We start from the raw sequence: 14893 nt of genomic DNA, 5'->3' as shown, positions 1-14893 counted from the left end.
TATGAAAAAAAAAATGTTCAAAATCTCTAGTAATTAGAGAAATGCAAATCTAACTGGTATGAGTAGTTTAAAAAGCTACCCACACCAGTTAGAATGGCAGTTATCAAGAATACAGACAACAATAAGTGTTGGCGAGGATGTGGGGAAAAGGCACACTCATACATTGCTGGTGGGACTGCAAATTGGTGCAGCCAATATGGAAAGCAGTATGAAGAGCCCTTAAAAGTTGGAATGGAACCACCATTTGACGCAGCTATCCCACTCCATGATCTACACCCAAAGGACTTAAAAACAGCATATTATAGTGACAGAGCCACATCAATGTTTATAGTGGCTCCATTCACAATAGCTAAACTGTGGAAGCAACCTAGATGCCCTTCAATAGATGAACTGTGGTATATATACACAGTGGAATATTACTCAGCAATAAAAGATAATAAAATTATGGCATTGGCAGGTAAATGGATGGAGTTGGAAAATAGCAGGCTTAGCGAAGTAAGCCAATCCTAAAAAAACCAAATGCTAAATGTTCTCTCTGATAAGTGCATGCTGATCCATAATGGGGGGGTGGGCATGGGGAAAATGGAGAACTATGACTGGGCAAAGGGGAGGGAAAGGAGGGGGCACGGGGGCAGGAAAGATGGTGGAATGAGATGGACATCATCACCCTAGGTACATGTGTGACTGCACATATGGTGTGATGCTACATGGTGTACAACCAGAGAAATGAAGTTATGCAGCAACTGCGTACGATGAATCAAAATGCATTCTGCTGCCATATATACCTCATTAGGGTTAATGAACAAATAAATACATACATACATAAAATCGCCGCGGACTTGGTGGCTTAGACAACACAGCTCCAGAGACCCAAAAGGGGTCTGGCTGGGCTCGAGGCGAGTGTGGGGTCGCTCCGCTGCACGACCCCTTTCCTGGTGTTGCCCACTTTAGAGGCACCTACAGCTCAGGACCCTAGCAGCAATGACATCACTGACTTCTGACCCCATGGCTACCTCTCCTCCTCACTCCCTCCCGCCTCCGTTTGAGGACCCCTGGGAGGACTGACCCAGGTGGTCTCTGGTGGACGATCCTGGGTCATCTCCCATCTCAGGCCAGCACGTCGTCACCTCAGCACGCCCCTCTGCTGGGGAGGTCCCACTCATGCTTCAGGCATCGGCATGCAGCACTCACAGGTCACTCTCTGCTCCACCCTCTCGAGACACCATGCAGGGTGCAAAGTCCCTGGTGGCCGGGGAGGGGGCAGCCCTCTCCGCTCCCCCGGCCCACAGTGGACCTTCTGTCCTCCAGCCCCTGGCGTTCTGAGGGTCACAAAGCAAGGAGCCTCCTTTACCAGGCTGGCTGTCCCTCCTGGGGTGCACAGACCCCAGCTGTCCCTTTCTCCCCACTGCCAGCTGTGCCCCAGACGCACCTGCAGCAGGACTCACCAGTACCACACCCGCGGCCCTGGAGAGAAACGCTCATGGCAACCTCTCTGGATCAGCGGGGGAAGAATGTCATCAAGGGGACCCTTGCAGGTGGGCCGTGTGTGACCTTGCAGTGTACTCAAAGACCACAACCAGGGACACCTGCTCTGCCGAGACCCTCTGCCACTTGTCCTGGAGCAGAGACATATGGGAGCTCAGAGTCCAGGCTCCAGGTGCCTGACCCTACCCCCCACACAGGCCACACTACGCCAGGAAGCTGCAGAGGTGGGCACTGCCCACACTGGCCAGCAGCTAAGCCACAGGTAGGGACCACGGCCAAGGCCGCCACCCAGCACTTTGGGCTGCAGATGCTGTAACATCACAGGCCATAGATCACGCGGGGCAGCTCCCAGCCCAGGGGCCTGCTCCTCTCCCAGGGCCTGGTGCTGGCCTGGGGCTCTGCGCACTCAGGTGACCTGGTTACAGACAGCTAAGGACAGTCAGGGAGCCTGCAGGAGGCCAAGGCAGCCAGAACCCCCAATGCCCAAGGATGTGCCCCAAAAAGAAGAGATTAGGCACAGCTCAAGTTGGGCTGCACCGACACACACCCAGCAAACCAATCCACTCTCCAGGAAGGCAAGATCACCCAGGTGCATGGCCCCAGAGGGAAACCGGGACGGTCCCCGAGGGCACAGTGTGACTGGTGAGAGGCGGAGGGAAGGAGGCCAAGGGCGGTCTGGGCCCTGAGGCACCCTTGTGTCCACAGGCCTTGCAGCAGTCGACAAGCCAATCAAGTTCTGGTGGCACCTCTGAGGGACACTGAGAAGGGGTCGTCCCAGCCCTGCACACAGGTTCCTGCCTCCAAAGGGTGGAGCAAATGAGGCTCAGAGACCTGAAGTCGAGAGAGATGCCCAGCAACACTGCGCACCAAGCTCACTCGATGGAGGCTACAGGAAGCCCCGGGCAGCTGGCTGCCAGGCTGCCACCCAGCCCACGCGCAGGCCTCACCCCAGGGTCTGGAGGGAGAAGGGCGGGTGGCCTGCTGACTGGCACCCTCCCCACCATATTCTGATCTTAGGGGAGGCAGAGGAGACGCCTTGGCCCATGCCCACCACGGGCCCGGGCAGCACGATGGCGGCTCTACCCACCACCCTGGGCTCAGCGACACCCAGCCCACAGGGAAGCTGGTGGGAGGAAGGAAAGCAGCTTCAGGCTATTTTTAAACCTGCAAAAGTAGAACTCCGAAGCAGGAGTCCTGCCGGCACACCACTCCACGGCCAGCCTCAGCCAGAAATAAAAATCAAGTGATAACCCTTAAATAAACTCCTTCCCACCCAGCCCGGAGAGCAAACCCAAGAAACAGGAGGCTGCTCCCGGCCAGGTGGCGCTGCGCACCCCACAGCCGGCTGGGCCCCGCGCCTCCCGGACTCACTGACTCTCGGCCCCACTGCTCCTCCCATCACCAACACAGACCTTCCTAGAAGACAAAGCCAGGCCCCCCACAGGTACCAGGGGACTCCTGAGCTGAGCACACACCTGCACCTTCAGCCCCGGGAAGAGGCAGCTCCCCTCCGCCGGTGGCCCGGTGACCCACTCTGCCTGAAGGAAATGATTCACCCTGGAACTACCTCCCTGCTCTGCCCACGTTCCCTCACATGCTCTCTGTCCCCGGTCAACTCAGCAGAAGCACGAATAAGCCGTGGACGCTGCATAGATGCCACCAGGCAGCGCCTGGTCCTGGCGTGCACACCCCACCCTCCAGGCTGCCGCTCGCATGCCCCCAGCAAGCGCTGCACCGTAGGAAACCATCGTGGGGCTGCAGGGACTGTAGTGCACCGAGATCTTGCCATGTAAAGAACAAGAAATGGGATCCCGGCCGGTGCTTTCACCCACAAGGACGGATTACCAGGAATCGATAATGGCCTTTCAGTGCGAGATGGCACAGGGTATCTAACACCAGGACTGGATGCTGGGCTGGGCCCAGCACTGAGCAGGTGACGTGATCAGAAGCCGGTACCCCTCCCGCCCGGCTCCCCTCTGGCCAGGCACTTGGCCCCTAGCTGAGCCCTTTGGGCTGGTCCTGTCCCAAGGCAACAGGCTCTTTGCTGAACAGCCACCCACTGCCCAGTGTGGGCGGGGACAGGCAGGGACACCCTGCCTCCATTAGTGAGGTCAGGCCCCAGGCTCCGAGTGGATGGGCCAGCAGGGAGCAGAGGGAGGAGTCGGGCCCTGGGAGGCCCCAGTGGGGCCATGAAGGTGTGCAGGGGGAGTACACCCCATTGAGGGAACACTCCTTCCACCCTCTGCCCACCCTCCTCTCACTGATTCATCCATCCAACCATTCGCACTCCCACCCACCCCGGCTCCCATGCTCACTGATCCGTCCAGCCAGCCATCGACCCCCTGCCCATCCTCCACCTCTGCACATGCACACACACACCCAGATGTGCACCAAGCACCAGGCGGCCCGGCTTTGTGCCCAAGCTGGCAGAACTCACAGGTAGGGTATCCACACTGCCCGGGAGTCCAGTCCATGGAGGACACGAATGGGGATGAACAAGGGTGCCCCCAAGCTGGAACACTGGACATGCCGGGCCACCCTGGCACTCCCCATGGACACCCTCTCTGCCAGCGTGGCCTCCTCTGTGCAGACGACAGTTTCAACAAGGGACCCCAGGGAGACAGCAGAGGACAGAAGGCCACGGACCCAGGCAACTTCCTGGCCCCTGCCCACACCTCTGCAGTGCCCTCTGGAAGCAGGCACACGTCCCCAGCCCCTCACAGCCAGGGGACCTCAGCTGAGCCCCGTGGGACCTGACCATCACTCAGAGAAGTCCCAGAGACGGGCGGGGGCTCCCCATTCAACTCTCCCCATGGAATTCAACTCTGTCTTCAAAAGCACCCGTCCACTGCCGACCCCACCCGCATAAGCCAGCAGGAGAGTGTGGACAGGGCAGCTCCTGGCTCGGCCCCTCGGCGCGGCAGGGGAGCACAGCAGGGAGGACGGAGCAGGAGGACCCAGGCCGCAGGCTGTGGGGCGGGACCGTGGAAGCTCTGGCATGGGGTCACTGGCTCTGTGCTCGAACACCTCCTGACCAGGGCCACCAGGAATCTCAGGGCTGATCATCCACAAAGAAGAGCCAGAGCAGAGCTCACGGTCAGGAGGAGGAGCTGGGAGGGTGGAGGCTCTTCTCACTGGGTGCTGGGGGAGGGGCCAGGGCTCACAAATGACAGGCAAAGGCCTCGCACTGAGCCACACCCCAGCCCCCGAAATAGGGAGCCCTGTCCCCAGTGCAGCAAGCTTTTAATTTTCTTGGGGCCAATTCCATCTTCCTCCTACACAATCCTGCAGGATCTGATGTCCAGTCCCCTTCTCAGTTGTCAGTCATCTGTGCATCCAGCCTGGTCCCACCTGGGCCTCTGCGTGTCTCCCTGGGAACAGAGCCAGACTTGCCAAGCCTCTGTCCCCAGCTCAACAGCACTGAATCGGCAGGAGGAAGAGATGACAGAGGCCAAACCTCTGCAAGACATCTGCAGGCTGGGGGTAGGGTGGGTTCAGGTGCAGCTGGACAAGCCCAGCTCCAACAGGCCTCGTGGCTGCTAGCTCCCAAGACCCTTCTGCCTTCAGAACGGCGAGGGCGAGATCTTCCTCACCTCCAACAACCCAGGCTGGCCATGCCGAAACTCGCCCGCCCCGCAGGCGCCCTCTCTGAGTCTGTGCATCCAAAGGACAGCCCTTCACGTCTGTGGCCACCCACCTGCTCCCAGGTTCCTGGAGGAGTCCTCCTCAGGGTGCAGGGTGGGGGCGGCCACTCTGACCCTCAGAGCAGGGGGGAGCCTCCTCAGAGCAGCATGGGGGCTCTTTCCAAGTCAGGATCCACCCACTGTGTGGGTGCCAAGGGCCCAGAGACGGGCTGTGGCTCCCTAGAGGAGCCTCTGCCAGGCCACCCAGGGAGGTCCCTGCAGGCCTTCACGTCAATAGGAGGAAAAAACCTGGATCCCGGGGTCCTCAGCAGATCAGTCCAGCAAGCAGGGAGCTCCGAGGCCTGGAAGGCCCCGAGGAGCGCTGCCCCTCTGAGATCCACGCCATGCCACACCACAGTGCTCCTGAGCAGGGCTGCGTGTGCACCTGTGGGACGGAGAGCCCTTCCAGAGCCCGTGCCAGCAGGAGGTCAACAGATGCACACTCATGTACAGGCTCAAAAAGCAACCAGCAGCTGGGGTGAGCTCCGGGATGACTGGAAACGAATGATGCTTTTGGTTTATTTATGGACTTCCTTAACACACCCAGGCCAGGGCGAAATGCAGCTCACCCTCGCCTCTTCAGCCTGGGCCCCGTCTCCCAGAACATTTGTCCTCTTCAATATTTAACCACCCAAGAAGGCCGCGTGCAATCGGCCCTTTCCTCTCCTCCGTGAAGGGAGAGAAAGTGCTGCAGATAATTGAATGACTGCGTGGAGCTTACGGACAGGGGCACTGCAGTCCTCTTAGGTGACTGTGTTCAACTGTCCCCTGACAAGTGGCAGAGACAAGAACCAGAAGCCTGAGTCCCAATGCGCACTGAGGGGCAGGGACAGCCAAGCAGCCAGGGCATCTTGGTGGACCCCACGGTCACACCCGGCCTGCTCCTGGGGATGGAGCTGGAAGCCAGACCCTGCAGGCTCCACTGTGACGACCTTCCTGCAGCCGACCTGTGCCCCCCGCACTGCTCCCAACCCGGGCACCATGCTCAGGGCCGGGAGATGAGTGCCACCTGTGTCATCAGGGGGCAGAACCTGGTCAGAACCACTTGCGAGCACTGCAGCAGCCCAAGGCCGCAGACTCTGGGACAGGCCATGGTTGGGGAACAGGCAAACTGCCTCTAGGTGTAGGTGTGGTGTTCCTATGTTTACCTAAGGGATAAGATCAGATATCACCTGGCTTCCATTTACAAAGAAATCGCTAAACAAATAACCTAATCAGGAACCAGGCAAAGAACAGGCAGGTACTCCTCAAGAAACAACAAACACCTGGAAGGCACCCTCTCCAGCAATCAGGGAAACGCACCCAGAACTGGCTAGACTCTCGCTCACTCCAGTCACAACAGCGATTCTCAAGAACATACATGCGTGGGGGAAAGGGGTGTCTCCTGAGGGTAGGACTGCCTTTTAGGGCCACGTTGGAAAGCAGTGGGGAGACTCCCCCAAACTAGGAATGGATCCACACACGACCCAGCCAGCCCACTCCTTGGGATTCATCCAAAAGAGCTACAGTCAGCCTACCATAGTGACAGGGCCACCCCAGTGTCACAGCAGCAAGTTCACACAGCCATGTCGTGGGGCCACCTGTCAACAGGCGAAGGGATGGAGAAATTGTGGTGTAAAGACAAATGGAGCTTTACTCAGCCACAAGAAGAGGGAGATCATGGCATTCGCTAGAGATGGCAGGTGCGGTGAGCCAGACCCAGGAAGTAAAGGGTCGGGTGTCCCCTCCTACGGGGACTGGAGCAAACAGGGGAGGGAGGGAGGAGTGGGGAGGACCGGGTGGAAGGGAGACCAGGGGCAGAGGAGCAGCGGCGGAGCGGGAGGGGAGGGGAGTGGACCTCCAGGACCACGGTGCATGACACATGCAACCCCACAGGGAGCCCCACCTTCAGGAACAAGTGGAAGGACCCATCAAAGCGGACACAAGGAGGGGGAGAGGAGGCTGGGAGAGGGGGAAAGTGGGGGGGAGAGGCCGGTGGAGGAAAGGGAAGTCCATGCATGTGCAGCCTTGTGGGATGACCCAGCTCTGCGTTCAATATGATGCTAAAAGAAAAGGAGAAAGGAAAGAGATTCAGCAGAAGGTGTGGGGCCTGCGGGCTTGAGGGGCAAGACGGGGGTCCTGAGCTCAAGGCCAGCCTCTGCACTTTAACAGGCCCTCAGTGACTTAGCAAAACTCTGCCCTAAAATTAAAAGTAACAAGGGCTGGGAGTGCAGCTCAGGTAGAGTGCCCCTGGGTCAGTGGCATAAATAGAGAGACCGCTGGCTACCCACAGGGAGGGGCGGTGTAGGTGAGGGAGCAGGCAGAGGAACTCTGGCTCTCTGAACACACCCCGACTTGGGATCCAGGTAAACAATTTGACTAATAAATTAATTCACTCCTTTTTGAGATGGGGTCTCACTATGCTGCCCAGCTGGCCTTGAACTCCTGGGCTCCAGTGGTCCTCCTGCCTCAGCCTCCCGAGTAGCTGGGACCACAGGTAAGAGCTTCATCTTTGAAAAAGCTCTTGACACACATGAGATGGAACGAGACGGCCTCAGGGGCCACATATGGCTCTGGATACTCTGGATGAGACGGCGCAGGCTGCGTCTGTCTCCCCACAAGGCAACAGCACACAAGCACAAACTGAGGACATTCTACAAGTAAGTGACCAGCACTCCTTGAAAACACCAAGTCAGGGAACAGACACAGGCTGACCACTGTGCAGGGGAAGGAGTCCAAAGAGGCAGCAGAACCGCACAGAGCCCACGGAGCTCCTCCTGGAGGGCAGTGAGTCTCCCTGCAGCAGCCTGATCCTCACTGCTCATTGACGACGTTGATGACTGCGGTTAGGTGGAGACTGACCATCACGTCTGCAACTGACCATCAAGCAGGTCACAGAAGAAAATACACAGGAGAACTGCTAGATGGTGGGTGGGGAAAGGAGGTATGGCAGGTGGTGGAGGAACCAACAGATGATGGATGGGTGGGCAAGTGGGTGGAGGGACGGACGATAGCTGGATGCCGAGAGGGAGGGAGGGATGCATGGGTGGATGCATGGGTGGGGGATGGATGGGTGGGTGGGGGATGGGTGGATGGGTGGGGATAGATGGGTGGGTGGGGGATGGGGATGGATGGGTGGGGATAGATGGGGGGACGGGTGGGTGAGTGAGTGGGGATAGATGGGGGGACGGGTGGGTGGGTGGGGATAGATGGGGGGACGGGTGGGTGGGTGGGGATAGATGGGGGGACGGGTGGGTGGGTGGGGATAGATGGGGGGACGGGTGGGTGGGTGGGTGGGGATAGATGGGGGGACGGGTGGGTGGGTGGGTGGGGATAGATGGGGGGACGGGTGGGTGGGTGGGTGGGGATAGATGGGGGGACGGGTGGGTGGGTGGGGATAGATGGGGGGACGGGTGGGTGGGTGGGTGGGGATAGATGGGGGGACGGGTGGATGTGTAGTGAAGGAATAGATGGAAGATGGAGGCATAGATGGGTGTGGGGTGGGGGGCAGGTAAATGAGACAGATAAATGCGTAAAATGTGAATCTTTGATGAACAACTGGATGAAAAGCACAAGGGAATCATTTGTATTTTTTCTGTCTTTCCTGTAAACCTGAAATCATGTCAACATTAAAAGAAAGCGAAGGCAACCTCTAAAACCCTAAAGTGTAACAATCTAAGGGAGCCAGGCTGCGCTGCCTTGGTCCCCCGGCCAGGGTGAATGACTTCAAACGGAGTGGTTTGCACCCCTCCAGGGGAGCAGCCCCTGAGAGCACAAGGACTAGGATTGGATACCAGCTGGTCAGCAGTCCTACGCTGGCGGGCAGCGCTGGCTTGGATTCTGAAGGGTGTGATGTTATCGTGCGATAAAACCAGCCAACATGCGGTGTCGCCTTCTGAGAACCAGGATTTCTAGCACCAGAGAGACCCGGTCAGAATCTGATGAGGCAAACGGCACCTGTCCTGCCACACCAGGAAGACCCACCAGCACTGGCCAGGCTCCCACAGCCAGGCAGAGCTGCCTGGGCCCAACAGAGCCGTGACCCGAGGATGAGCCCTCCACCCGCTGGTCTCAGGGGAAGATGCAGCTCATTCTTTCAAATCTGGAAAATGAAGGGGGAGATTCATTTTACAAATGAAGGTTGTAAAGCTCAGAATCGGTCGGCTCATGAGTGGAGCAGGAAGGGCGGAGCGGGAAGGGGCCCGTGCAGCCGGCGCAGGGGCCAGAAAATTACCCAAACCCCAGAAACCTGAAGAACTCAAGGGGCAGCTCCTTCTGTCACAGCCTGGACTCAGGGCATCTGTTTGGAGCATTCTAGGCCACCTACTGGTGACAGGTGGTGGAGGATGCCAGGAGGGCGGGAATCGGCTCCCCAGGAGGGGATGGTGGACGTGGACAAGAGAGCACCGGAGGTGATCTGTTCAATTCTGGTGCACAATCAAGACCTCTCGTAATCGAGCCAGCCCACGGCTCAGGTGGAACTCTGACTGCCACTGTGAGAGCCACTAGGAGTCCAACAATTGGCTTCTCAGGCAGCACTGAGGACAGAACCTGAGTGCCGGAGGCAGCAACGACGTCTGGTAGTAGGCAGCCTTTTTTGCACTTTTCCTCACAGCCCCAATCTGTGTCACATCTGGACAGCCCCAAAGAAGCACGCCCATGGGTCTGGCTGCTCCATTCTCCAACTTCATCATGACCTGCCTTGAAGTGAATGTGAGTGCACAGTGTCCTGTGGACCCTCCCAGGACCGTTTCTCCTGGACACCTCTCTGCCCCACCAGGCCCCTGTGGATGCTCCACAGCCCGTCGCCTTCGCTGGGGGACATGCACTCTGCAGGTTCACCCAGCCCCATGAAACTGCCAACACCGGACAGCTCTGGCCGCAAAAAGGCAATGTCATAAGGCTCAGCTGGGAAGAGGCAGCCTCCTGCAGCTGCTGACCTGACCCCAGCTGAGGTCTCCAGCCAGCACAGGATGAGCTCCACATGCCCGTGCAAACCCAGCAGAGCTGGCCAAAGCCACAGGTGGCAGGTCCCCAGGACTGCAACCAGGAGGGCTTACTACCCAGCTCTCTCCACCCAGGTGGGCTCAAAGGCAACCTCAGACTCAGGAAAACCAAGTCACTCCATAGCGCAGCCACAGAGCCACCAGAACCACTCATACTCCGTCCCTGGGGGCCAGGGCAGACACAAGCTATCACTGTGCACACGCACACACGAGCACACATAGGCCCAGCCACCACACACATTGACCACTGCTGGATATTCACACACAGATACTACTGCCATGGTCAACCACCTGCACACCTACACTAACTGCTGCCACACATGTACACACACACACACACAGCTCTCTACTGCTCTCCAGCCAGGTAAACCCACAGAGCCGTGTGCGACGCTGGCCCCTGACCACCAGGCGAGTGTGAGATTCCCCTGAGCCAGGCCTCAGCCTGCAGGAGAGGCAGGTGGAAGCCACGGGACAGGGCACCTTGGTCATCCCTCCAGCCTCACGGCGGGAGTGTGACGCCCAGCACCACAGGGCCCACCCGAGGGGAGCCGAGGACAGTACCACAAGTGAAAGAACCTGGTCCCCTGGGACACCAGGCTTCGTATGTCTGCATCCTACTGAATCCACTGAGGGCTCCCAGCACAGGCCCTGGGCCAGGAAGAGGAGAGAAATCAGAGACAGAGCGACCCCCTAAGCAGCCTGCAGCCAGTCAGCACAGGACAGAGGGACAGAGACCAGTCAGGCACCAGCTGCTGGCCAGAGCCTTGAGGAGCCCCAGCGTGCAGGACCCCCAGAAGGGAGGGGCCTGCCTGTCAGCCCTCAGCCCTGCCCTTTGCCCAGGGCAGCTGGCCGTAGTGGGCCTTGCTCTACGCAGGTCACAGTGCCCAGCTCTGGGTGCGCAGGGCTGAAGCTGCCCCTTCCTGCACCTTCCTCCCAAGAGCAGCGCATCAGCCGTCGTACCAGCTGTGAACATGCCCCACGGCAGGATCACGGGCATGGGCTCCTGCATGGGCTCAGGGCTGGTCTGTCTGGTCCAGGCCCTTACTGGTCGGGGGCTCCACCCAGCAGGAGGGCAACTCGAGCTCTCCCTGTCTCCTGCCCTCCCCGTAACACCCAGAGGACACGGAGGAGAAGAGAGAATATCCAAAGTGAGCCGCCAGGGACTCTTCCCTGCCAGGACCCCCAGGCCCCTCCAGAACAATCTCTAGTCTCGGAGGCCAGGCCCCAGCAAGTCGGGGCTGTGCGGGCGGCCAAGGACCGGGAACCCACTGCACCCCTCCCTGACCCGTGACTAACAGAACACAAACCTTTTTTTAAAGAAGTATTTTTTCTGGTTACAGATGAACATGACACCCTTATTTTATTTATTTATTTTTTAAGTAGTGCTGAGGACGGAACCCAGTGCCTCTCACTGAGCCCCAGCCCCAGCCCCAGAACACAAAACCGGATTCCTACAAAATACCAGATAAGCTCTGAATGGTGGGAGACGCCCGTGCCAGACTGACTGGAAGGGTCCAGGTCCTCATGGAACATTCTAGTCCTTCCCCACAGGATCTTCTCTTACCCCTCACACTGAGCAAAGGTGACGAGGACCAGGCTCAGAGAAGCAGCCGGCAAAGACGCAGGCTCAGAACCAAAGGGCTGTGCGGGGACTTCCAGGCCCCAAAAGCCACGTGGGCCGTGCCTGGCCCAGTCCCATGTCCACGGTAGAGCTCCTGGCCCACAGCAGTAAGACCGTGTCCCAGCTCAGCCCACCCCTAGAGGGGCCTGTGCCCTCCCAGAGCGCCTGGTACTCACGGAGGAAGTGCTTTTCCAGTAGGGCGATCTCCAGGTGGCCCTTGATCTCGTTCAGCCGGTCAAACTCTGTCCGGTTGAAGTCCTGGACCCCTGAGGCCATGATGAGGGTCCCCGGACCAGCCTGGAAGAGAGACAGGCAGAGCTCAGAGGACCCTGGACAGAAGCCCTCACCCCGCCGGTCCACTCCATGGGCCCAAGGCCTCGGGAGAGCAGCGGTAGCTCTGCGAGGGACGGTGGCCCCCAGGGCCCCGCAGCGCCCAGTCCATGAGGCCAGGAGACGGGCACTGCACCATAAGGTCCTCACCGGCACGCCTCAGCACCCCACCAGGCGGACACCCCGGAGCTCCCAGGAGCTCGACCTTAAGACAAGACACCAAAATCTAAGCCAAGTGCCCAGTGTCCAGCGCTGCCCTCACAGTGGGCGCTGGGCCAAGGCCATGTCCACACCATGCAGAGCAAGCTGGGGAGAAGGGCTCTCAGGCAGGATAAGGCCTGTGGGGGACAAGGGAGAGCGAAGGCCACACCAGGGCCTCACCCTGCCAGCTCCGTGTGGACTGACGTGACCACTGTCCTGTCCGGGCAGCCGGGGGCAGGCTGCAGCTGCGGCCACTGGTCCCACGGCCACGAGCCCAGAGCAAGCAGCGGCTCTGCACCCTGCACCTTTCCCAGGGAAAACAAGAGGCCCACCCACTAGCCAGGCCTGTCCACACGGGACACTCACATGGTCACCCCTCAGATGCATCCTGCTGCTGACCCGAGTGCCTGGCCAAGGACAGCAGAGCTGCCTTCCCCTCCTGGTCCCCAGACCTCCTCCAGGGCTGGGCAATGCTTAACACAGCATGTGCTGGAAGAGCGTGGCCAGGAGAGCAGGTCCACCCTGCACACATCTGTCACCTGCTGGGAGGCCACAGGCAGGAAGAGGGGGCGCACCCCAAAACACTGTCCACAGGACAGACGCTCTCAGAGGACCCTGAGGACAGGGAAAGCCCTGTGCCCCATGACTGTGTGGCTCACCTGGGTCTGCCCCGGGCGGAGCTGCGGGACTCACAAGGCAGGGGTGAGGTCAGCCAGGTGTCCACTCAGAACCCTGGGACGCGCACCCCCAGGCGCTCCACACAGCTAGCACCAGACAAATCGCAAAGCCTGGACAAGGCATGGAGACCCAGGTGGGCAGCAGCCGCCGAGTGCAGTGCCCACTGTCCCAGGCGGGGACGCTGCTGTGGCTGTGCTTGGCCCTCAGTGTTTAGACCAGCTCACCACGCCGCAGAGACGGGCAGAGGACCAAATGCCTGGCATTCAATCCAGAATCATCCAGAGGGTGAGGGCAGGCAGTGGCCAGGAGACCAGGACCACTGTGCATGAAGGGCACGTGGGGTTCACGCACACTCCCCTTTGGTTCAAGTGCGCTGGGCGTCTGAGACATTTTTTATTACCAAAAAAACCAAACAAACAAAAAACGCCCTTTTTAATCGCCCAAACAAACGCTGGGCCACAAGCAACCTGCTCATCCCTAGGCACCCTGGGCAACTCCAGGCCACCTGACCTGACTCTGGCTGGTCTCCATCTCCCTTTCCCCGAATATCTATGCACCTCCTGGAAGGTCCCCCCATTCTCTTGGAGTCACACTTCGCCACCCTGCCCCCAGTATGGCAAGGCAAGGCCTGTCTCAAGGACAAGGTGGTGATAAATGTTGAACTGAAATGCGATCCAGCAAGCCAAGCTCTGCGGCCAGCCCCACCCTGCCCAGCTCCCGCCCCGTGGCCTTCTGCTCTGACCGCCCCTCCCCTGGCCACCCACGTTTTCAATGTTTCACTTGCTCTTTCTGTTGAAGAAACCTGCACCCCACAGGAGTGCGGGCACCCAGGAGTGTGGGCCACGCGGGGCCTGGAAGGTGTGTTCGACGCTCCCCGTTGTCTGGAGGCCCCGCCGCAGGTGACCTAGGCAAGCCGTGCTGCGGCTGTCCCAGGCACGGGCAGAGGCACAGAGGGCCCTTCCCGGGAGACTTGTAGACACCAGGAATTGGTCGTGAATGATCCAGCACAGAGCACCAGATGGAGAACCAAGGACCCGTGCAGGACAGGAAACAGCCCACCCACCCGGGGGATAGCTCCCCCTGGCGTTTGCTCCAGCAACGCAGAGAAAGAAGGGTCCTTCCTTCTGTGACAAGGCAAGGCTGGAGTCCCAAGAAGCCGTGGCCTGGGCCTGCACCCCATGGGGACCCCCGTCCACAGCAAGGACACCAAGCCTGGAGTGGCAGCGGGAGGCAGAGCCACAGGCCAACCCTGCTCAGGCCCAGTGGCCACATCCCTGGCCATCAGGGGCAAGGAAGGAGGTGAGGACAGTCAGTGGTAATCAGGGCCAGAGCCAGGATGTACCTCCGTGTCCCCGAGTCTAGCCCTGCCTTACGACTGGGGGCCCCCCAGGAAGGAAGGAGAACCAATCACGCTTGAAGTGACTGTTCCCCCAGAAAACGTCCCAGTCCCCGAATCAGTGCCCACCTGTGACTAGGAGACAGGTGACAGGCCTCAGAGGAAGAGGAGGGCGTGGTCAGAGGGTCTACAGGGCCCAGGAGGGGAGCACGAGAGCCCCCAGGCCCCACTGAGCCTAGGACAGCCAGGCTCTGCTGTGACAACCAAAGGCCTCAGCTTCCTTATCTTTCAAATGGGGTTGACAGTCCCAGAAAGGAGCTGCCCAGAGTGTGGAACGGCAACCCTGGCCCTGCCGACAGCCTGTGCACGAGCACCCTCGCTCCAGCCACAAGGCCGACGGCAGGAAGACGGGAGGTGCGGCCCCCCTGGCTTCCGCGGGCTGTGGCGGAAGCCATGTTTTCAGGGCAGCTGAGCACACCAGGTTGTGATGCCACCCTGTTCTGAGCACGCCAGCCGGGCAGGGCCAGGCTCAAGTGACTGAGGGGCGAGAAGGAAGCTGGGAGGTGCCCCATAC

The 14893-nt window shown here is 59.6% G+C and overlaps 1 protein-coding gene across 4 annotated transcripts in view; it reads right to left on the bottom strand.

The window, feature by feature from the left end:
- Nucleotides 1–14893, bottom strand: part of GRAMD4 (GRAM domain containing 4) — a 91085-nt gene that overhangs the window by 27903 nt on the left and 48289 nt on the right. For all 4 annotated transcript variants that reach the window (XM_081309240.1, XM_081309236.1, XM_081309237.1 and 1 more), the window contains one exon: nt 11951–12071. In XM_081309240.1, the coding sequence (XP_081165366.1) occupies nt 11951–12071 (121 nt within the window). The remainder of the gene's footprint in view (nt 1–11950; nt 12072–14893) is intronic.

The sequence above is a fragment of the Spermophilus citellus genome (genome assembly GCF_964194105.1).
Source record: "Spermophilus citellus genome assembly, chromosome: 10".
NCBI lineage: Eukaryota > Metazoa > Chordata > Mammalia > Rodentia > Sciuridae > Spermophilus > Spermophilus citellus.
This window is presented reverse-complemented; position numbering and strand designations above follow the sequence as displayed.